The sequence below is a fragment of the Pleurodeles waltl genome, chromosome 7, assembly GCF_031143425.1.
Source record: "Pleurodeles waltl isolate 20211129_DDA chromosome 7, aPleWal1.hap1.20221129, whole genome shotgun sequence".
NCBI classification, from domain to species: domain Eukaryota; kingdom Metazoa; phylum Chordata; class Amphibia; order Caudata; family Salamandridae; genus Pleurodeles; species Pleurodeles waltl.
In genome coordinates this window covers 453,134,573-453,159,113 of record NC_090446.1, presented here as the reverse complement: position 1 = coordinate 453,159,113, position 24,541 = coordinate 453,134,573, and the positions used below count along the sequence as shown (strand labels likewise).

The following is a 24,541-nucleotide window of genomic DNA, read 5'->3' as shown; positions in this document are numbered from 1 at the left end:
CCTCGTCCTCCTCAGTGTCTGCCTCACAGGGGTTGTCTTGTGGCTCGTGGCCACCTCGCAGCCTTGCGGCGTCCCCTCTCTGCATCCATGTCCCCCTGCAGCACCTCCTTCTCACAGCATGAAGCGTGCACCCTCGCCGCGTCTGCATCCTCCAAGTCTCAGTATTCTGTTTACTGTGTCAGCATCGTTTCAACCTCAGGGATTCCTCATTATTGGGTATCTCTTCAATAAAGGGAACAGGTTCAAACCTCTGACTTGTGTCACCTGCTATGACATCAGTATTGATGTTTAATTTAGGATATTTTAATGCATTTCTTAAATATTACATGGTAATAGACTTCTTGCCACAACATTAAAAAGACCTCTATACCTGTCACACATCTAATCAATAGATGTTGGATGTTATTGCTACTGCTGTCCCGAAGTAGAACTGAAGCGCCCAAGCAGTACCAACCATAAACCTCGTAGAGAGACCACCAAAGGGATGTCCCTTATTTGAGGAAGATACTGCCTCAATACTATAAGTGACATAACCCTCCATATGTAGAAAGTCCAGCAGCCAGGTTTCCTGATATACAGAGATATTTACAGTTGTAATAAAATCATCACAACTAGGGTCTTTCATTTTGTTTTTTAGTGTTGCAATATTTTGTTTTTTTAGTGCTGCAATATTCCAGGCCAGCAACTTTAGTGTTTCTTCATACTACTACTTCTTTTATGACCTAGAATTGGACATGTGTCTAAATCCATGTTCTCACAGACCAAGTCACAGTGCCGACTATTCATTCCTAAATTATCTTTGGAGGATTATGAGGGAATACAATATCAATTTGCTGATTCTCAGTCCTAGGGTAGATATTTCTATTCATGATGATACTTTGCAGGAGAGGAATTCTAGATTTAAATTGAATGTTTGAAAGTGGAAAGGGTAACAACTGCTTATCTATTGTCAGACAACCATTTTTTACATCAGAAGTTGAGATGGTTAACTCAATTACATCATTTTCTCACTTAGTTGAAATCCTTTTTGCAACTGCTATGTCTGACCTTACTACTGAGTGTCAGTGTCTCAGTGTTCCTATCCAGTGAGGAACACCTGTAGTTAGTTTGGGAAACTTTAGCATATTTATTTTTGGGGTACCATCTCTCATACCATGAGTTTTCCTGATGGAAGTATACTTTTTCCCTGTCAGTTGTCAATTTTCCATCATCCAGTTTTCAGAAAAGGGTCTGTATTGGCTACCAATGGATTTCTATCTTGTGCCCTGCAGTATAAACAACTAGGCTCTGGTCTCTATTCAGGACTGCAATGTAATGTAAGGGGTGCCTTACATCCAGCTCCATACCATTCCTTCCCATTGATAGATTGCCATGTCTTTTAATCCCCAGAGAAAGGCTTGATTAGTTCTGATGGGCATCATCTGCCCGGGATTTAAATACATTTTTATTGTTTCCCCTTATCATAATTCATCATTACAGTCAAACCACATATCTGCTCGTATCGAATCCTCTATAAATTCGGTCTCATAGGATCAGTCACAATAACCCCATTGGATTGAAAGAGTTTATCTTTGTGTTTATTTAATCTCTATTGATCAACATCAGTCAGATCTCCCTTCCTATATGTTTCCAAATTTCTCAATTCCAATGACTTTAACTTTTCTTCGAGTAGTTGTATTTTTACATCAGCAAATCAATTTTAGGGGCAAATGTGTAGCAGCTGGAAATAACTGTCTGTTTGACAACTTGATTATTGATGACATTTCGGCTTTCCTTGTCATTTAAAACAGAATACCTATCACGACAATTGACATTTGACAGTATTGAGAGAGATATGTGGCCCTTATCAGTTGTGCAGCTTTCAGCTGTATTTCCTGGTACAGGGTGCTTACTTAGATACTGATGTCTGAAACTATTTAACTTTGCTATAAAGGGTAGTTTGCTTAGTGGAGCCATTTCCGGGGTCATGGAAGTTGGGTAGGTACAGCAGCCAGGACACATCTCTGGGCAATGACTGGGGAACAGCCCAACATTCACATACCCTGTGTGGCCTTATAATTAGGAATTTAGGGCCAGATGTATCAAAGGGTTTTACCCATTCTGTGTCTATGGGAAAATGTGTTCGTACATATGGCCCTTAGAGTCCTTAATATAATTGAGTCAACTACAACCTGAGCTTATTGGATATTAGTCTCATGGACAAATATTATCCATTCACTAAATGTGATTGAGATAGGACCTTGACCATCAGAGAAGATTAGGTTACTGAGATTTAGTCCTAAAGAATTTCCACAGATCCTTTTTGGGCTATAATGGCATGAAACATGTAGACCTATTCACTGACGAAGAAATCCATGGACAAATGACAATCTTAGCGTTATTTAGTGAGAATAAAGGAACATCATTTCCCCTATGTTCTCTGAACTGTTTTTAATCCTAAATTAGACAACACTAATGAATAAAAACGACTATTGGGGCTCTATACTTAGTTTTAATCACCACGTTCCAATCTTCCTAGGCAGTCCTGTTGATGTTCTTCAACATTGGGGACATTTGAGTGGCACTGTGGACAACCAGATTGGCAATAAAAAGATCTCCGGCAAAAAGCTTCTTCACTGGGCCCTCTGGGCATAGCAGCGCCGGCCCAACACGGAACATGGCCCTATGATGAAGCATACCACCGTAGGGTGGCTGAGGGCTCTTGCTCCACTACGTAAATGCTTCCAGTGACTTTTGTGATTTAGACATTGAATACTTGATCTAGGATCCAATAAGAAATGGTATACTCAATTTCTATTTGTATATGTTTGGGATAGCGTATACTGGACCAGAATCTCTCTCAGTCCTTTATGTTCATACTTTCTAGCACTGGACAGGTGTGGTAATTAGGTGAGGGAATCCTGACACTATCGCTCCTTGATGCCTTGTGGTGACTGTAGCATCCTAAACGCCAAGCCCAAACACAGCAAAGGTGGTAAATCACTATTCTTTGTTCCCCGCCCATGCTTCCCTTCCTGGCCACTTCAATCCTCTGTAACATTGTTATTCAGAGCCGAAGGTGCCTGAAGGTGCGCCCATTTGGAGCACTGAACAGACTATGAAGACGAAAATATTCGACAGTTATAGTCCATGAACTATTCAAGACTTTATGGATCAAAGATTGCAATCACTGTCTCTATAAACCTGACTCATTAAAGAAGACAGATGTGTTTCAATTCCACGATTGAAAACAAAGTAGCGATACTTTGTGCCAAAAAGAGTCTCAAGTGGCCCAACGCTTTATCCTTGGCACTCTGGTCAATCACAGCAGTCCAAAGCTAAAGAACTAAGGGCTTCATGTAGAATAGGCAGATGGGTACTCTGTCACAAACGTGACAGATATCCCACCCCCCTACTAAAAGTGGGAAATAATGCACTTATAAAAAGGCGGATAGGACGTACCTCACAGTGGAGTACCAATTTGACAAACTCTAAATCAAACCCTAAGTTGAGTGCCTACAAAATTGTGAAGGGACAGCCCATGCTGCTTTCATCAAATACCTCAGTGTATCCAGTATCCCTTGATTTATACTTCAATGATGATATGTATTGCAGGCAACTTATTTGCTATCTCTATATTTTCCGTTAAATGGATTGGGTGTAAGTTTCAGTCCACCAGCAGAAGTCTAACCCAGTCCAACGTTGCGGTCTATTCCAAGCCGTGTTCACCACAAAAACTGCTGTTAATTGCTGGGGAGTTCTGGCCTGCGCAGATGCTAGTCACTGCAAGAGAACCACTAAACCCAGAGCTCCAAACCTGTAGCTACCTTCATGCCTATGGCCTATGCTTTTACTGCACATCTTGTTCCTGTTCCAACAAACAGTTGTACTTAATCAAAACAAAAAGGAGCCCCGGCTGTCAATTTCCATCATTCTGGCTCTTGCCAGGATGCAGCCCTTCTACTGTCCACAGATACCAAGTCTACCTGGATACTGTAGTTAGAAGTCTCCCACCTACTTGGTTCCCCTATGGGTCTTGTTGACCTTTGATGCAAGTTTTGTTGTTTGGTTCGTTGTGTCTATCTGCTGAAAGGGGCTAAGTGGAAGGTACCCTGAGATCCACACACCTGCCCTGCCACGCACCCTTGAATTGGCTATCTTTCTACAGCAAGAACATATTTTTACACTTTGTAGAGCCATGCTGACAGAACCCCAATGGTTCCTCCTGCTGAATGTGGGCCAACTTGCCCACTGATGTCTGATTGTTGACTGCCAATGATGCTCTTTCCCTTTGATGAAGAACATTGTTTGCACTTGTATGCACATTAACCAGATGAACTTGAAATATTTTCTGTCCATATACCCTTTAAAACTGGAGATTTCCATTTGTGTAACTTAGACATCAAGCTTCCTGTTGTTTTCCTTGTAGATACTCCTTTGGTCGTACTTGTGAAACTCAAAATTACAGTATCTGTGTTGGCCACTGTGACTGCAATCTGTCTCCAGTGGCTTGATCTGATTCCCACCTCAGCTGCTATTATTATGAACTTCCCTCAGGAAATCCTTAGCAAGTCTCATAGGTAACCCAGTACCTACTTTGTGACAACTGACCCTCTGCATTACTACCCCAAAACTGTTATGAATCTCATTATGAATGGCCCAGGAAATTGTCCAGTACTTCCCCACTCTCGATGTTACTGACACTGAGGCACCTAGTAACCAGAGGATGGGGAAATTCAGCCCATTACGAGTTGGACCCTGAAGGGCCACTAAGAAATTAAGAATGTTTTTGGGAATTAGTAATTTTTAGGTCCATTTCTACCTGTAGTTCCTCCTTTAGGTTTGACTTTTACATGCAGCTTTCAGCAGTCAAAATTTCTACATGAAAGTATACATACCCGCCACATTTCTGTGGATCTCATAATTCCGATGGAGCAGTTACTGACTCCATTGGACTTACGTGGCCACTTTTAATGAGGGCCTGGGTGTCCTAGTTCTTAACTCTCTTCCTCTTCTACCTCCTAATGTATGGCTTCACTGTCGTATTCTTTTTGGATACTCAACTGTACAAAGGTTAACTAACCACAATAGTTCCTAAGACCCTGGGACACTAGCAGTAAACAACAGTAACCACCATGATTACTGCAGTGACCAGCAATGTCTGAGCAATAATGACAATGTACATAAAAAATAAAGCTCTATGTCCTTCAATTGAATGTTACAAACCTAAATGACTTTCAGCCTATCAATGTGTTTGAAGGGGCATCACAAAAATTTTCATAAGGTATATGAAAAATGTATATAAATGTAAGGCACTCAATTACATATAGTCTACTCGAAGTATTTTAACTGATGGATTTTCATATTGCTTTTGGTGCTGCTTCGGTGATGCCCTGGCTTTCCCACCATTTACATCAGCCTCAACAAAAATCACATTAGAATGAATCACTTACCTCCTTCATGTCTTCATAGAACATGTACAGCATCCTGTGAGTGTCCTTCTCATCCCAGTAACCGCAGACATGCTGGTACCAGGAGCCCCAGCTAACTAGATAAAAAAAAGCGAGATTATAAGAACACCTTCCATAGTGACAGCAAACAGGGAGGACTTTGGGAATCCAATGGGGAGGTTCTTTAAGCAGAGGTCTTTCCCCCCTGGGTTTCTAATTAAGAACCCACACCATCAAATTCTGGTGACACACGTTTCATAGCAAATTCCATTGACCTGATTTTAATCCTTTGGTAATCTGATTTATTCCGTTAATTTAAGCACTTAAGCAAACACCCAAGGGTTACTTACATGTGACTTAGGGGTCATTCCGAACCCGGCGGGCGGCGACCGCCATAAGACCGTACCGCGGTCAAATGACCGCGGCGGTCATTTTGACTTTCCCGCTGGGCAGGCGGGCGACCGCTAAAAGGCCGCCCGCCCGCCCAGCGGGAAAGCCCCAGCAACGATGAAGCCGGCTCCGAATGGAGCCGGCGGAGTTGCTGGTGTGCGACTGGTGCAGTGGCACCTGTCGCGATTTTCAGGGTCTGCTTTGCAGACCCTGAAAATCTTAATGGGGCCCTGTTAGGGGGCCCCTGCAGTGCCCATGACAGTGGCATGGGCACTGCAGGGGCCCCCAGGGGCCCCACGACACCCGTTCCCGCCAGCCTACACCGCCAGGAACAGGCTGGTGGGAAGGGGGTCGGAATCCCCATGGCGGCGCTGCATGCACCTCCGCCATGGAGGATTCCCTGGGGCAGGGGAAAACCGGCGGGAAACCGCCGGTTTCCCTTTTCTGACCGCGGCTTTACCGCCGCGGTCAGAATTGCCCCTGAAGCACCGCCAGCCTGTTGGCGGTGCTTCCTCCATCCCATGGACCGCCAGGGTCGGAATGACCCCCTAAGTGTGTCTGTCAAAAATGGCTATGGATAATGCAGAGAAACTCTACATATTAGATGATGCCCTTCATGTGGTTTACGAGATTCTTTCTCAGCTCCGGCGCAGCTCTGTTGGAGCTCTGCGATGTCTCCAAGCATCTGGACAGTGTCATCTACTCAATGGAACCTTTGGAATTGACAACTTCATCTCCATTGTTGTCTGTGAGACACACTGGGTTCCCATACTGCACCACTTCCTGGCGCCTAATGGTTGCAAGGGTCATCATGACTACATTTAGAGCCTCCCACACCATACTTGAACATGCAGTGACCACTTCCCATAAGTTCTATGATCGCATACATTCATGAAAATCAAGTCACTCAATGTATGCTGCCTGCAAAGCACTCTTCCACATCCCACTGGAGCTGTGGGAACAGGCTGCATGCACTTCTTAATTTGTAAAATAATAAGTCTTGGGCCCAGTTTATCTTAGAAGCCAGCTTCTGAAGCTGCTGAATGATTTGCCTAGTACCAAGGCTGTCTAGTTTTGATTTCACCTCATGTCTCCTTCATCCACTGCCCTACACCCCCCGTCTCTTTAACTCACTCCTGGAGGTTCATTTTTATCCCAGCTTTTCCATTTTTCCTTCGGTCTTCTTCTGTTCTTTCCTGTCTGTTTGTTGATACGGGTCAAAACCGGATGATGAAAAACGAATGATCATCCCCAAAATGAGTGTGAGTGACAGTGGGCCCCACTTACAAGCACTGGCTTAAATTAGGCATTGGCCGCTTTAGTATGTCATATCTCTGCGTGGTCCACCATGTGTGAGGACTAATCCCCCCACAAAGTGGCTTCCGCTTAAAACTTAGTAACTGTGGGACAGCAAAACAGTCTCTTCTTTCCAGTCGTGGGCTACCCGCTCCAGTGCTTAAAACTCTCGAGCCCAGCACACATACTGCCATGCAGGCAAGGGGAGACTCATGGTGTAAGCAGGGGTCAAGACAAATCTGTTGCAGTCTGAAATAACTTACGCTTCCCATCCATGAAGTTCTGTAGGAATTGTTCCCAATGGCCAGGCTCAGGCTGCAAACTGAACATCTGTTCAAAATAGTAGAAGGAGACAACGCTGTCCTTGGGATTTCTGGCAATGTAAATTACCTGATGATGAGAACATAAAAGACACTGTAGCGGGATCTTGCATTCTTCAGTACAGTAAAATGGTGATTTACTTTTTTAACAGGAATTACAAAGATTTGAGTCTGTGAAATACATCGAGTTAAATGAGCTTGGACTTTGCAAAGGCATTTGCTGGATTATCAGATAGGCTCATTTTTAAGTTGCAGCAACTGAAGTATTAAGACCCAATGAGAATATTTATTGAACCTTGTTTGACAGGTGTTTTTCAGAGAGTAGAAAACCATCATCTTTCTGAGTACATGATGGTATCCAAATAGTTTACCAACGGGTTAACAATTCTCAAGTTAACCATGGAGGACCTTTGAGGACTGCACCCGACATAACCCCCATTTATTCATACGCATACTTTGTGGTTTCATCCCTACTGAAGATACCAAGATAGCCACGCTTCAATGTGAACTGATCTCTCATGGCTTCCATGCGTCTGTGCTTCAACATGTCTTTTGTTTACAAGAAAATTCACTCAAAAATGGTAAGGGTTAGTTAAGGTGCATTGCAGAGCAAACAAAGGCCCATATTTATACTCGGTTTGCGTTGAATTAGCGTAATTTTTTTTACGCTAATTCAGTGCACACCTGACTCCATATTTATACTTTGGCGCTAGACACATCTAGCGCCAAAGTTATGGAGTTAACGTTGTTTTCTAGACGTGAAAACCTACCTTTTTTCAATAAGATGCAAGGTAGGTGTTCCCGTCCAGAAAAGGACGATATGGCCTTAGTGCCATATTTATCCCCGGTGCTAAAATCCAGCACGGGGGCCTTAAATAATGGCGCTAAGCTTGCTTAGCGCCATTATTTAACGCCTGAGCATGGGCAGGCATTAAGGGACCTGTAGGCATATTTCCATGGTCAGAGACCATGGAAAGAGCCCACAGGTGCCCTTTCCTGGCCCCAGGGACACCCCCACCCACAACAGAGGGACACCACAGGATGGGGGACCCATTCCAGGTAAGTATTTCGTTTTTCACGCTCGGGGGCCCTGACTTGGGGCCCCCAGCATGGCACTGACCCCAATGGCCAGACCCAGGTGACATTCGTCCCCTGGGCATGCCCATTTGGGTGGTGGGCATGGCTCCTGTGCGCCAGAAAATGGCATTACACTGTTCAGAGGCATTTTTTTGCCTCTAAACAGTGTAGCACCATAATTTGGCGTATAAGCTCGGGTTTCCTCTACGCCTCCCCCATCCTGTTAGCGTCCTTTGCAAGGATGCTAACAGGGCATTAGCGCCAGCTAACGCCATTCCATAAATATGGCGCCCGGCCGGCGTCTTGGAATGACGGTAGCCGGCGCTATACTTTTTCACGCAAAGCGCAGTTTTGCGGGAAAAAGTATAAATATGGGCCATAGTCTTTCGATAAGAAAGGCGTGCAAAGCAAATATACTGAAAACTTTACAAACAAAAACGTTTTTAAGGCAGATTTGCCAGCTAGTCATTCATTGCTCACTTTACTATGAACTGCTCTTCTTCTCATGGAGGACTTCACAAATGACATCTCATCAAAGGTATAAGTGATGACCTTACTAATTGCGATACACAATGCTCTCTATCCACAGCGATCGCTTCTATCTTCCAAATTAATTTTGCACTCAGATGTCAGGATTTGTATGAGGATTTCCGGATCTTCTAGCACACTCAATATGCATCAAACACTCATTGGAAAAGCCAATAGGCTGGGCCTTGACTATTTAAAAAAAATATATATATTTGAAGAATGTGCCAGAAAAAGAAAAAACACATATGGGTACTAAAGGATTACTGCCATATGCTAGCATCAAAAAATTACATTAAAAAAAGTATTCATTTATGTGGCAATTTAAAAGTGGTTTTCCTATTAAAGCTGTGAGAAATTGCGTTATTTGTTGAGGGGTGGCAACACAGTGCCAGGCTGGAGAGAGCACATTGCGCATGTGTGTTTGGCCGGCCCAGGATGGCCGGGCAAACACGAATGCGTTCTGAGAGGAGTGCACAGTGCACTCTTTTAATGCAAAATGATAATAAACAAAATGAGACCACAAAATTACAATAAGGAGGAACCAGAGAAATGAATTTTTAAAGTTGTAAGTAGAAATAGCACCAAGAAGCAGGAATTCCCAATGAAAGCCCATGGTTGTGGGAGAACAGGGCTTAGGCACAATTGAATGCTGACCATGAAGGAGTGCAGATCAGATAGACTAGGTTCATCCTGGTCAAATTTTACCTTCTGACTTTGGTCCTTTTAGTCCCAGTCCAGCGCAGGAGTACACTTCTAAAGCCCCTCAGGGTCCCAGGTGAAGTATGTGGAGAATCACAGGGTGGCAGGTAGAGTACAGTCAAGTTCTAGTTGCCACTTAGGAGCTGAGCAGTTGCAAGAAAGGCCTCTTGTAGCTTGTTGTATTGCTATAGTGTGATCAGAGGGTCAACCTTGTGACCCGTGTAGTTAGCTTCTTTGCCCTTGGTAGAGGATAGGGAGCAGGTCCAGTCTTACTGGGCTCTTCTTAGGTGGCAGGTTCAGCCTCTTCTGATCTTCCTCAGCTCCATGAGTGTCCAGCAGTGGGTGCCTGGAGATGCAACATTTATGTCTGGCATGAGCTAGTGTGTGGGAATGACCCCTGGGGAAGCCCTAATCAATGGGTCAAAGGTTTCCTTGAAGTGTTTGGCCACTCTTAACTTGTCCCCATGCACTCGCAACAACCTCTGAGACTGAGGTATGGTTTAACAAAGCAGAACTTTCAGCGACCAGACAGTGGATACACACACACTGTTCTGGTATTCTGTTTTCCTCCTTTGAAGTCTGTCCTGAATGTTATATGTAATTCCAGCAGTACTGTCACATATGCTGTAACACTGTAAAGTCAGAAGAGGCATACTGTGATTGTGGCCTCACTGGCTGGGAACACAACATAATGGTGCATGCCTTGGTGTTAGCTGCATTTACCTGCCACCGGTTAAGCCTCTCCAATCCCCTTTACCCCTCCAACATGAAAATAAAGCTTTACAGGCTGTAGCCGATGTCCTGGGGATGTTTCACACCTGGTAAGGTACATCGGCTTTGCAAAATGTCAAAACAATGCACTGAAAACCTACACCCTGCAAGGGTTTCCAGCTCATTGTCTGCACATCATGTGATATCGGCTGCTCAACGATTGACCCTGTGATGGGAGCCGATATCATGGGACACACAGTGGCACCGTGTCAGTTGGAAGGTCTGACATTGCTATGGATACATTGTTTTGCCTGCATTGTGATCCCTCTGGTGGCCTGCCTAGCCTCTCTGAGACACCCATGGATCATACAGCTCTGGCGGGGAGGCTTAATTGTAAGTCCATGAGTGGTAATGTTTCCTCTGGTTTCAGGCATTTTCGAGTTTTAGAACTTGGATGAGCATTTTATTTGATTTCTACTGGAACTCCTTCTGCCAAGTGGCGAGCAAGACCTCACAACCTCTTGTTCATGTACTGCAGAGGAAGATATGTAATGGGCACAGACAAGCCACCATTCTATCTACATTTTTCCCACACTCTATTGTGTAGGTCACAAGCACGCTCTCAAGCTGGAACTGTTACATACATGCCAAATGACCCAATTTGGGCAGGGTACTTCAGATTTTTGAAGCCAAAAACTGGCTTTATTTTTACTGTCTCCCATGTAAAATTGCCTCTTCTTCAATAGAAGTCAATGGGGAGCATGCAATCTCCCTCTTCCCTTTTCTAAAATGTTGGCATGTATGCTGTCAAAAGCCACGTGCCCAAACCAGATCTCTGCCTTTCTGTCAACTTTCATTAAATAATTCTTCTATTTTTTTAACTAGTTAACAATTATTAATGTTTTGCAGGCACCCATTTAAATGCTCTGTTGGGGTGGATGGGCATGTTATTTACTAAATTGCCACGTTCTGCCTATAATGTTGTTTGCAGACATTTGATACCTTTATTCTGATTCATTACTTTGGTAGACATCCCTTGTTATCATAGCTGATAAGTTTTCTGTTTGCTTATGTGTGACATTCCCATGTATGTAGCACATTCATGTGTGACATTTCAAGCCTTATGCGTGACCCTTTGAGTGACAATTTATTGTGGGTGAAATAAGACAGTTGCATCCATGTCAAGAGGTAATTTTTAGAAATGACGCCCTCTTCTCATATGTGACTGTTCTTAATATGTGAATTGACTGAGGGACGCTTTGCATAAGAATCAGATGCGTCTTTATTTAGCATAAGTTTCTTAGATGGTTTACTCAAAATCACAGAATGTTGAGCTGAGGCTGGGATTCAAGAACTCTTCTGCGGTTTTAAAGTAGACAGTTCTGGTCCCCAGGCCACATACCTCAACCTTCTTCTCCCTTTACAGTTCTCCGACTAGGCTAGGGTGACCAGAATTTTAAAGCCAAAACCGGAACGTTTCACAAAAAGTAAGACCACAATTTTACTTCAAACGAGCTTAAAGAATGACAGCGATCATCAGAACAGAATTATAAAAGAGGCACTAAGAACATAAATAAATGGCAATTTTGAAAGCCATTATAATGCATGGTAATTAAATTGCTTTCTGACAACACCTGCTAACTCTCTTCTTTGAAAAACAAAAAAAAATCACCGCCTACAGTTTTCAGGCGGCCCTCCTTAAAAACCGGGGCATGAGATACATTTCCCAAAATCTGCTGGGACAGCTGGTGAAAACCGGGACTGTCCATTCAAAACCGGAACGCCTGATTGCTCTACATTTAGGCCCCTTTTAACAGCTTAGTCTGACCAAGTTTTTGGCATATATTTAGAAGTTTCGTTTTGTGGTTGGACATCCACATCTGTGTAATACCTTGGTGCTAGTGTACATTAATTAGGTGGGTGTGTGGTTTTGTGTTTACGCCTTCAGATCTCTGTAGTTGGCTTGGCTGTGATATGAGTTTCCGTGATACTGGGATATTTCTTGTATAAATAGAGCGAGAATCCTATGACTTCTGTTGTACACCAGCGTCACCTTGCGGCCTTTGATAAACAGTACTCGGAGTTTAGTGTTTATGTGCCTCAGAAAAGTGAGAAACTATAATTACAGGTTTACCGAAAATGTGTTATTTTAACTCAAGATGCGTGGCACTTGGCAGAGCTGGATTAAAAACCTTATTTAAATGTCAGTATGCTTGCAGTGCAAGGGCTGTAATTATTTGCTGTAGAACTGCTGGATCAAAACACATCATAACCAGCCCTTGGCCGGTTTTGAATCACAGGGGCCTGCCAGGCCATGTCTGCACAGACTATGCTGTATGTCTGTTGGTCCCCCTGCTGGCCACCATTTATTGTCCACCAGTGCCACCATATGCCATGTCCAGGACCTGGGCAACGGCAACCTCTACCGAAAGCGCAAACTACTGGGAAAGGTATATGTGAGACAAAGCGTGTGTGTGTGTAGGCATACAATGCCCATTAGGCTGAAAGGGATTTACTCCCCTCCATGTCGTTTGCCATAGCCCGGGTTGTGGAGTGCACAGGCAGTTTGTGAGCTGTCGTGGGCTGGGGCTGGGCAGGGGCTGGCAACTTGGACTTCACAGGTCTTCAAAAGATCATTTGTCAGTTTACAGGTCTTTGTGTGTTTTAATTGCCAAAGATTCCCAGTTCAAAAAGTATATTTCTTTACCTTGGAAGCATTTCATATAAATACACTGAAACAATTTCTGCAGTGACTGACATTTATCAGAATAAACAGTTTCCCAAACTTAAACTTTGAAACATTCATGCCTGCGCTGAGGATACTATAAGCAGGGCCACTGGAATTATGTGTTTCTGGGATCTCAGTGGTTTTCAAATAATATGGGATTTGCAGGATTTGCTACAGAATCCTTCATCTGCTGCATAATCTGTAGATTTAACAAAAAGAAAATTGATTCTAGCTCAAACAGATTCAAAATGGCTAAAAATATAGCGATACGTGTTCCTGCACTCTGTAAGGCCTTTCACAAACGTCATATTTCAGTTGCTTATTGTATCTAGATGTTAAATTGGTACTAATAAGATTAAGTCTTTCAGAGATAGTGTTACAATTTGTACAAATGTCAAAATAATGAGGTAATATTATCACAAAATGTGCCACATTATACCGCATAATTTGCCCTTTCCCACAGAATTTATTAAATTCTGTTGCATGTTTTGGCCCTTCTCTGATGCATAATTCCAGTGTCCCTGGCTAGCAGTGAACAAAGAGACAGGATTATTTTAATAGTTGGAGCAACATTAAAGTATATTAAAACATAAATGAGAAGTGTTTGTGTAGGACATCCTAAATTGAGTTTTTTTTAAAGTTACTCCTAAAAGGGACGATGAAAGACATGGAGACACAGTGAAATAAGATAATCGCTTAGAGTGAAACAGATTTTGTCTAGAAGGTAAAGCATGTTTGAAACCAGGTTTCTCGGTTTTATTATGCGCAATTTAGCCTCTAGATCATGGGTACTCCCAGACATTTTCCAACGTACCAAAAAGTTTGGTCTGTGTTGTGACCGAGGACCACATTGATTCCCGCAGGGTGGTCGTCCCTTGGATGGGAGAGGTGTGGGTTGGGGTTAGTGGGGTAGCAAGCCATGTGCATAGGTTGAATTACACAATGATGTGAACTCACAAAACCTGGAATCTATCTCAGCTTCCCCACTTGACCAAATTGTGTGATCCTAGCCAACTGCTTTATTTCACTCTCTCTCCTTATTCTTCATTAGCAGATATAAAAGGACCTTGAAATACATAACTTCAGGATGTGCGCTGTACAAAACCTTATTCTGTGTTTGATTTAATAAATTAAAGGCCTTCATTATGACATAGGCGGTAAATGCGCCTACCGCCATGGTGACGGCAGCCAAAAGACCGTCGCCGTGGCTACCTAACGTCTGCCATATTATGACCCTAGCCTGAATTCCGCCAGAAGACTGGTGGAATTCCGACTACAGTCAAGGCGGCTGACGGCGGTAAGGTGTTGCTGCTCAGCACCGGAAGCAACAAGCACAAATTAAGCACTGCATGTCTACAAATGCAGTCACAGAATATCTCTCCTTCCTGCAGTACTAAATGCCTATTCAGTTCCATCCTTAACTACAGGCCCAATGCGAGAGGGGAGGGTGTAGTAAGAATGTGGGATGGTATGGGTAAGGAGATTGAGCTGAAGCTGTGGGAGCTGGTATGGGATCAGTCTGAGGCTGTAGGGATCAGCAAAGAGGGAGTGGTGACAGCAGGTGAAGGCAGCAGGAGGGAGAGCGGCAACAGTCTCAGGATGAAGCAACTGGCGCTGTGAGCTGGTATGGGAGTTGATGGACTGCAGGCTAAGGGTGTAGTGCATGTAGAGGAAGAATGTACGGCTCAAGAGATACTTAGTTGCCCAACACTGTCCCAATGCCCTTCATAATAGCCGCTATGAAGCAAGGTGAGGGATCACCTTTAGTCACACAGGCTGTTTTACTACTTCTGAGACCATGATAAAGAGCAAAATTTGGACCCTCGTGGCCTGCCTAGCAATAGCGCTCTGCAGGAGCTGGTACTAGAGGGGAGACCTTGCTGAGGCTACAGCTGGTGTGTGAGATGGGAGTAGTCAATTGAGGAGCCAGTAAAGTTGAGGAGAGTGAATTGAGGTTGTAGGTTGGTGTAGGAGGAAGTACTGGCATTAGGCTGTTGTGACACAGGATCACAGTATAAGGCTGCAGTGGGTCGCATGTCTGAAGTGCAAGGAAGGTTGGGCAAAGCAAACTTTTTTTATTTTGAATGTCACTAATGCAAATAGGAAAGGCAGATTAAACGGGCTCATACACGCTAGGGATAGCAACCATTCGGATGGAGGAAATCCTTCACTGGGAAGCTCTATTCACCAATACGTCTACCGGTTATACTGCTGATGAATCACAGAACAATATTCTTAGCCAGTACTATCACATCTTCTTCTTACCCACTGCCATGTTAATGCATTTTAATAGGGTAGCAATGTTCAGTGAGGTACCACCACCCAGGAGTCAGTAAGGGTGCAACAGGCACTGCTGTCTTTCTTGGCAACACCACACAAGTTCTGCCCAATCAAATGCTATAAACTAGGTAAATTTGTGGAGAAGCCAAAGTCTCTAACAGTTGGGCTTCTTAAAGCTTTTTTCTGTTGATCACAAACGGTATGGTGCCAGCCAGACCTAAAAAGTACATCTCAGAAGTATCGAAACACATCCAACAAGGTGCTTAAAACACACCTCATAGCATTATATATTAACTTAAGTACATTAACGCTTCAAGAATAACAATAGGAGTTATGCCATGTGCTGTGGAGTACTGGTCATTATCGAAAATTAGTGAGTGGTTTTCATGAAAGTATTCAAAATCATCTTGTTTTCATTCTTTTCCTTTATCGCTTTTAGTGCTCTTGCACCATTCCTACCTGCAGCCTTAGCATTAAAGGAATGACACTGACTATATAGGCTTAGGTGGCATACATTGTATAGTTGGTCACTCTGAATACATACTGTTTCTTTCAGAGGGCATGTGACATCCAGTTCAGGGGGCATGTGGCACGCAGGTGCTATGAGGCCACAGCTGTGGAGCAGGGGTAGTTTGCCTTGGATGTCCCAGAGTCTGTACTATTATAGCTTCACAAACTGGGCCACGTATAACCACTTCAGCATTTGACTCACAGTGGTAGCACTTTGGAGCAGTCACATGCTTCTCTGGGAGGTAGTGTACGTCTATGGAAACTGAGATCATCCAGTAAAGCAATATCTGTTTGTCCAACCCAGTGCTTTTTATTTGGATAAGAAGTGTACGTTAAAAGACATGCTTAAAACAGTATACTGCAGCAGGTACAATAAAATGCACTGCCACTTAGGCCACTGCACCTTGGGATAATGTATTTACTGTCTTCTTCTTGTCTTTTTCACACAAGTCCCTTCTCTTGTGAGCCTAGGCAGGTCCCTGTTAGGTAAGCTTTGTGAGACATTAATCAAGGCTCAGGTTCAGCTACCCCAGTTCATTTAAGTTTGTGCTCAGTTCAGTACAGTCTCCTAGACACAGGCCCTCATTATGATATTGGCGGTAAATCCCACTTTTTGCCACGGTGACAACCACCAACATACCGTCACGGAGGCGAACATCCGTTCGCCATATTATGACACACACACTAAACTGAGAGAATACAAACACAAATCTGCCACAGCTTGCCATCCAGAGAACTCGGGATGGACCCAACCTCCTCCCCCACAGCTGACAGCATGGGAGGAGCAAGTCTTGGCAATACTGCATCCTGAAGGACTCACTGGAGTAGCCAGAGGACTGGACACTGGTCAATCAATATTTACGACCTATCACCACCCCATACCTGCATGCCATCTCACCCCCTCACCCTGACTCCCATCACTCCACTCCAACCCACACAGTGCACCTACACATATGACTATCACTAAGGCCAAGCCCTGCATGCCATACCCACTGCACGTACAGCCCTCCCAACTCTGCATGTACACCCACCACCTATGCATGCACAGCATGGAGAACTAACAATCCCACAATACAACCCCATACACAAACAAAGGTGCAGGGCAACAGCAACGATATAGGGGAATTTAGCGATGTACCATATGTCACAGACATGAAGCATAATACATCACTTACATCCCCCAGCCAATTCCCAGTGGCCAGGACGTTCCACAGCTATCCAGTCCCCAAATAGAAGATGGCCCCAGTGATGACAGTAGCTCTGGACATCTGGATAACCTTCCTGGCCCATCAGGGACCACTGGTCAGTTGGCCATCCCAGCCCACACCCAGTCCACCACAGAGCCTCCCCCATCAGTATCTAGCACCACAGCACCCACCCAACATCCCCACACCTCTGTCCCCAGTACATGTCAATCAGCAGTGTGCCCACCTGTACAGGGACCCCAGTCCACACCTCACAGCCAAGATAATCAGGGTTCTGGGGTCAGTGGCAGTGGGCACACTGTTCAGGGGATAGAGGCACAGGGGGACAGGGACACTCAGAGGACAGCTGTGCACCAGGGGGAGGACAGACTCAGGGAACAGACTGTCCTGGAGGCACTCACTAATGTCCTGGGGGCTTACCAACAATCCCAGTGCAAGATGGGCCAGATTTTTGACATCATGTAGGAGAACCAGCAGCTGCAGGAGGTACACCATCAGGAGATCAGGAAATATTTGCAGGCCCTCAACACTGCTTGGTCTCCATAGCAGGGCCAACATAATGCGGGAATATACAGCAAACCAGCAAGCCCCTTCCACTAGCCAGTCAACTGAGCAGCCCACCACATCTGCTGCAGCTAGTGGACAGGAAGCCCTGCCACAGGACCCACAGGCCACCAGCACCCCTCCCCCTGCAGAAGGTGAACCACCCCGCAAACGTTCCCTGCGACCCAGACAGATGCCAGAGACACTTGCCAAAACCAATACCACTGCCAGGAAATAAGACCCTCCTGAACGTCCCCCTTGTGTCCCACTCTGTCACCTTGTCCAATTTGAACTACCTTTGCTCCTCTTCCTATGGCCCCTTGGACACTGGACCTGTGCTACAAACAGAATGGACCAATACCCTGCACTTACCTCTACCATCCCCTCATTCCATTGCACTAGTCCATCTATAAATATCACTACAATAAACATCCTTGAACGCAACTTGACTGAAAGTGCTTTATGTGATGAAAATGTGCAATTATGCTAACAGTTACATCTTGTGCAATTGACCTGAACTCTGTGATAGCATACAAATAATGACCTGTAGCTGTCTGTAGTCATCACATCAGTACACAGTTGTTATAACACTAACATCTGCAAGATGAGAAGGCATAGGTGACAGTCAGTTGAGATGCAAAGGAAGTGACTGCCATCCTGCTACAACCACACTGAAAAGATAATCAGAGGAATGGTCAGTTCCACTGTCTCACCTGTGTGCCATTGGAGGTAATGCCGTATAACTGATGTTCTGTTGTCCACATCCTTATCCTCACTGTCCTCAGGGTCCACTGCTGCCACAGGGGCATTTCCAATGTCCTCCTCCTGCAGATAAGGCACATGTCGTCTGAAGACCAGCTTGTGCAACATGCAGCATGCTACAACTATCTGGCAAACCTTCTCAGGGAGTAGCAGAGGGATCCACCTGTCAGATGGAGGCATCTGAACCTGGCCTTCAGGAGGCCGAAGTTACGTTCTATGATCCTCCTTGTTCGCCCATGTGCATCATTATACCGATTCTCACCCCCTGTCCTGGCATTCCTCACAGGGGTCAGTAGCCAGGATAGGTTTGGGTAGCCAGAGTCACCTGCAAGAATTGAGGGACAAATCTTAGCCTTACACAATGGTATGGGGGTGACTCCTGAAAGCATACACTGACAAACATTGGGTGGGGGCTCTGGCTCACCTATTAGCCACACCCTGTGCCTCTGTGGTTGTACCATCACATTTGGGATGTTGCTATTCCTCAGGACGAAGGCGTCATTCATGAACCAAAGATACTTGGCAGTGATGTGGGTGATATATTGGTCCGCCAGGCACACCATTTGCACAGTGGCCCCAATAATATTTGGTATATGTCCCATTGCACAGAATCCAGTCTTCACACTGGCCAAATCTTCAACTTTGGGGAAAGCAATGTAGCTGCACACATGTTTGACCAAGGCAGACAAAACCCTTACTAGCATGATTGAGTGCACTGGCTGTTACATTCCACTGTCATTTGGAAAGATCTAGTTGACAGGAAATGAAGCACTGATAGAACTTGCACAAGAGGCGGGATCCCAGAGGGATGACAGATAGCTGAAATCAGATCAGGCTCCAATTGAGTACACAGCTCTGTGATTGTGGCCCTGTCCAATCTATAGGTCAATATTATGTGCCTGTCCTCCAGTGTAGCTAAGTCCACAAGGGGTCTCTACACGGGGTCTGTTCTCCTCCTCCTATTCCTCCGCAGTGGTAGATATCTAAGGGACACAAGTGTGAGTAGGGTGTCACTAATTGAACAATGGAACCACCACCTCAGTGTACATAGAGCATGTATGTAATCGGACAATGTGAATGCCAATGTATGTGCAATTTACAGCAATGATGCAGTTTCCAATTTCTGAATGTTGTCCACCACCATGAAATGGTGACCGCCTGTCCTGTAAGTATTGATAGGTGGAAGTGATGTAACTCCACTGCCGCTGGGCATCATGGCGGAAGGTGGTCTTGCACCGCTTTCTATTCCACATTGGCTAAAATGGGGCTCTATGGAGTACAGTGTCCAATGGGGATCACCAGCAGCGTGATGGTGTACACCGCCATGGCTTGTCTGCCATTTTCTGTCTAAAACCTTACTTGATTCCTGACTTTCCATAGGACAATACCTCCACTGCATGTGCTGCTGTTACCTGTGTCTGGATCCTGACATGGCCCGTGTGACAGGGGAAGGGCCCCTGCCTTCCCTTCGGAGGAGTTAGAGGGCCTGTTGGATGGGGTCCTACCCCTGTGTGGAGAGCTGCATGGGCCTCCAGAACAACAGGTGAGTACACCACAGGCACGATGCATGTGACAAGGCTGCATGGAGATGTGTCTGCTAGCAGTGTGTCATTTGGGTGTGGGGGTATGTCTGGTGGTAGTGTACATGCACTGCTTTGGGTGATGTGTGTGCCAATGGAGATGGAAATGGAATTGGTGGGCCATATTTCTGAGAGGTTGGATTGCATGGTTAATGGTGTTCTCCTGTCTGTATTAGCTCTGCAGGAGGGCGTCCATCAGCAGAAAGGATTGTGGCGTGCCATCACCAAGGACGTGTGGATCCTGAGGGTCTATAGCAGGCAGAGCACCCACTGTAGGAAAAGGTGGAAGGACCTGTGACGCTGGGCCCGGAAGACCATGGAGGTCCAGCTGGGGATGGCCTCCCAATGAAGGAGGGGTGCCCGTCAGAACCTGACACTCCCCTGATGGCCCGCATAATGGCGGGGGCCTACCCAGAGCTGGATGGGTGTTTGAGGGCAGCACAGCAGCCACAAGGGGGTGAGTACAGTGAGAGCAACACTCATTTTTGGTGGGTGGCATGGGATCCTGGTGGTGTCTTTCAGTTAGTGGGTGCCCCTTAATGCCAGCTCTGCCATTACTGTGTGATCCAGCTCAAGGTAAATGGGTGTATAGCCAAATCTAGTAACCTAGCTAGGTTGCATTCCATGTCAGACAGGGCTTAGTGGGTCCCAGGAGGGGTGCAGTTGGCTGTGGTTGGCTCTCATTTTGCTGTGTCACCTAGTCAATGGAATGCCAGTGCGATGAATAGTGCTCATTCCTGAACCCTGTGTGTGATGGTAATATATATGCCAACTGTGGTGTTGGTGCTGTAATTGACCCAGTGCTCCCTTTCTCTCTCTCCCCCTATTTTATTCTGTCATCTTGTCCATGTGTGCATTAGCATCATCTGGTAGAGGAGCTGGGGCACCGGCGACTGAGGGAGCTGCATCCCACAGGATCCAGAAGGCAGAGTCCACCGACGCCGAGGGGACCAGTGGGATGGAGGGCGAGGGCGAGGGGAGCACCACAGCAGAGACAGGAGGTGACAACACTGACTCTGATTCCTCCTCCAATGGAAGCTCCCTGGTGGTGGTGGACACCTCTGAAAGCACCCCAGCTACAGTACAGCCACAACCCCTCATACCAGCACCGCCCTCCCAGTAGCCCCCCCACCGAGTTGCCTGTGCTGGCTCACCCAGGAGGGTCGGCATGTCCTTCACCCTAGGCACCTCAGCCCCTGCCCCAGTGAGCCCTGCTGCCCTCAGTGAGTAGGCTATTGACCTCCTGAGACCCATCTCTGTAGGGCAGTCAACCACTGTGAATGCCATCCAGGGGCTGGCATCCCAGATGCAGCATTGCAATGCCTACCTGGAGGGCATCCACTGTGTGTTGGCGGCTCTACAGAGATCGTTTCAGGCTCTGGCCTCCTCTCTGATGGCAGCCAGTGTCCCTGTTCTTGCTGTCCCCCCTCCAACTACTACTTCCCAGTCCCAGTCTCCTCAACCCCAACCAATCCCAGGCACAGATACAGACAAGCATGCACACAAAACATCACACAAGAGTAGCACAGTCAAACACAGGCAGCACACTTAAGGCCACAAGCACTTACACAAACAATAGACAGTTGCACACACAACACATCCACTGCCTCCACTGTCTCCCCCTCCTCCTCCTCCTCCCTCACAGTCACATCCACACTCACACACCTGCATGCACTACATCAACAGCCACCATCACCACATTAAGCAGCACACACACCTCACTTACAGACACCTCCACAACATCCATCCATGCGTCCTCTTTGTCCTCTCCCACCCTGTCTTCCCCCTCCTAAGAGACACAAACGCACACACTCAGACACCCAACAGCCATCCACCTCACACAAGCACACTGTCCATGCACCTGCACTCAAGTCCAGCAGACATACACCTCTGACTCCCACACCCTCAACCTATGCTCCTATCCCTCCTCCCACGACCCGCCCCAACGACCCTAAGAAGCTTTTTCTTGCCCAACTGCACCTCTTACCTCCCCCTCCACCCCGTCCTGCCTGTAAGAGCAGGGTCCCAATGACCCAGCACAGCACCTCAGGCAAACAGTCTGCCACTGCTCCCATCAAATCATCAGCTGCTGGCACAAAGGGGCCATAGAGTGTGACAGCTGCCACTCCTACTGAGAGCACACCTCCAGCTCAGAAAGGAAAGACTAGGGTGGTGAAAAGCAAGGGAGCGGAGACTGGGACAGTGGAGGCAACTCCTAGCCCTGTAGGCAAGTTCACAAGTGACATGTCAAAGGCCAAGGGGACCCATCACAAGAAGGGACACATGGATGCCCCTCCACCACCAAAGATTGCCAAGGATCCCCCACCACCAAAGAAAGGTAAGGTTCCCACTCCACCAACAAAGAAAGGGAATGGCCCCATCCCACCACCAATGAAAGGCAAGAGGCCACTCCACCAGCAGAAGGCAAGGAGCCCTCACATCCAGCACAGGCACAGCAGCCCTCACCTCTAGCAGAGGACAAGGAGTCACCACCTCCAGCAGAGGCACAGCAGCCCTCCCCTCCAGTAGAGGGCAAGGAACCCTTGCTTCCAGCAGAGGGACAGCAGTCCTCACCTCCAGCAGAGGCACAGCAGCCCTCACCTCCAGCAGAGGGCAAGGAGCCCCCACCTCCAGCACAGGCACAGCAGCCCTCACCTCCAGCAGAGGGCATGTAGGCTACCCTCCAGGGAATGTTGTACAAGGAGCCCCCTCCACAACCTGTGGTCAAGTTCCCCACTTCAGAGACTGTGGCTTGCACTCCCCACCAAAAACAATTGGACATGGAGCCCCTTCCACAACCAGTGGGCAAGTTCCCCACTTCAGACACTGTGGCCGCGCACTCTGCACCAAAAACAATTGGGCATGGAGCCCCTCCAGGACCAGTGGGCATGTTCCCCACTTCAGCTGAGGTGCCTCCCCACCGCCTCTTCTTCCTGAGGTACCTGCCCATTTCCAACATGATACCCCTGAACAGTGGAGTACAGATTGTGTCAGGAGTCAAGATGGGCCTTGGACTGTGCCCTGTGGCCATGTGGCCCTTTTGTACTTTGTACTGGCCATTGGCCCATTCTGGACATTGTCACTTGCATTTGTATTCGAATGGACAATATGGTGGCTGTGGCATCAAATTACAGTGTTAGTTTATTCTCATTATGGTCTTTGTTTTATTTTAACGTGTGTCAATCAATCAATCAATCCAAAAAATGTATATAGTGCGCGACTCACCTGTGAGGGTCTCAAGGCACTTGGTGGGGGGGGGGCAGGAGGGTCACTGTTCGAACAGCCATGTTTTGAGGTTTTTTCTGAAGAGCAGGAGGTCTTTGGTTTTGCGGAGGTGGGTGGGGAGGGAGTTCCAGGTTTTGGGGGCAAGGCAGGAGAAGGACATGCCTCCTGTGGTGGTGCGTTTGATGCGGGGGACTGTGGCTAGGGCGAGGTTGGGTGATCATAGGTTGAGGGCGAGGTTGTGAAAGTTCACTCTTTCGTTGAGGTATGTCGGGCCGGTGTTGTGGAGGGATTTGTGTGTGTGGATGAGGATCTTGAATGTGATTCTCTTGTTTATTGGGAGCCAGTGAAGGGTTTTGAGGTGTGGTGAGATTCTTTTGTGGCGGCGGAGGCCAAGGACGAGGCGCGCAGCTGTTTTCTGGATTCTCTGGAGTTTGCGTGTGAGTTTGAGTGTGGTGCTGGCGAAGAGAGCGTTCCTGAAGTCTAGTATGCTGCTGATGAGTGCATGGGTGACTGTCTTCCTGGTCTCTGGGGGAATCCATTTGAAGGATTTTTTTAGAGTGCGGAGTGTGAGGAAGCAGGAGGAGGTAAGAGCATTGATTTGCTGTGTCATGGAGAGGGAGGGGTCCAGGATAATGCAGAGGTTTCGTGCGTGGTTTGCAGGGGTGGGTGCGGGTCCTAGGGCGGTGGGCCACCAGGAGTCGTCCCATATTGTTTTGTTGGGGCCGAAGATGATGATCTCGGTTTTGTTGGAGTTAAGCTTTAGGTGGTTAGTTGTCATCCAGTTGGCAGTGTCGAGGAGAGCTGTGTGTAGGTTGGTTTTGGCGGTGGTGGGGTTGCGGGTGAGAGAGAGGATGAGTTGGGTGTCATCTGCGTAGGAGAGGATAGTGATTCTGTGTGATCGGAGGATGTTGGCTAGGGGGATCATGTAAATGTTGAAGAGTGTGGGGCTGAGAGAGGACCCTTGGGGGACTCCGCAGATCATCTTGGTGGTGGTGGAGTGGAAAGGTGGGAGGCGGACTCTCTGGGTCCGGTCAGTGAGGAAGGAGGAGAGCCAGTCTAAGGCTTTGTGGCAAATTCCTATGTTGTGGAGGCGTGTGCGGAGTGTGTGGTGGCAGACAGTGTCAAAGGCTGTGGAGAGGTCTAGAAGGATGATTGCGACTGTCTCACCTTTGTCGACTTTGGTCCTAATGCCGTCAGTGCATGCGATGAGGGCAGTTTCCGTGCTGTGGTTCTTGCAGAACCCGGATTGTGAGGGGTC

General features: G+C 46.6%; 1 protein-coding gene across 2 annotated transcripts in view; it reads right to left on the bottom strand.

Moving 5' to 3' along the window:
* The window catches only part of LOC138304173 (sulfotransferase 1C1-like), a 283,807-nt gene that overhangs the window by 76,829 nt on the left and 182,437 nt on the right, over nucleotides 1-24,541 (bottom strand). For both annotated transcript variants that reach the window (XR_011205515.1, XM_069244005.1), the window contains exons 5-6: nucleotides 7,379-7,505; nucleotides 5,433-5,527 (exon numbers count right to left, since the gene is read on the bottom strand). Coding sequence is in view for 1 of the 2 variants with exons in the window: in XM_069244005.1 (XP_069100106.1) it covers nucleotides 5,433-5,527; nucleotides 7,379-7,505 (222 nt within the window). In the remaining variant the exon portion in view is untranslated. The remainder of the gene's footprint in view (nucleotides 1-5,432; nucleotides 5,528-7,378; nucleotides 7,506-24,541) is intronic.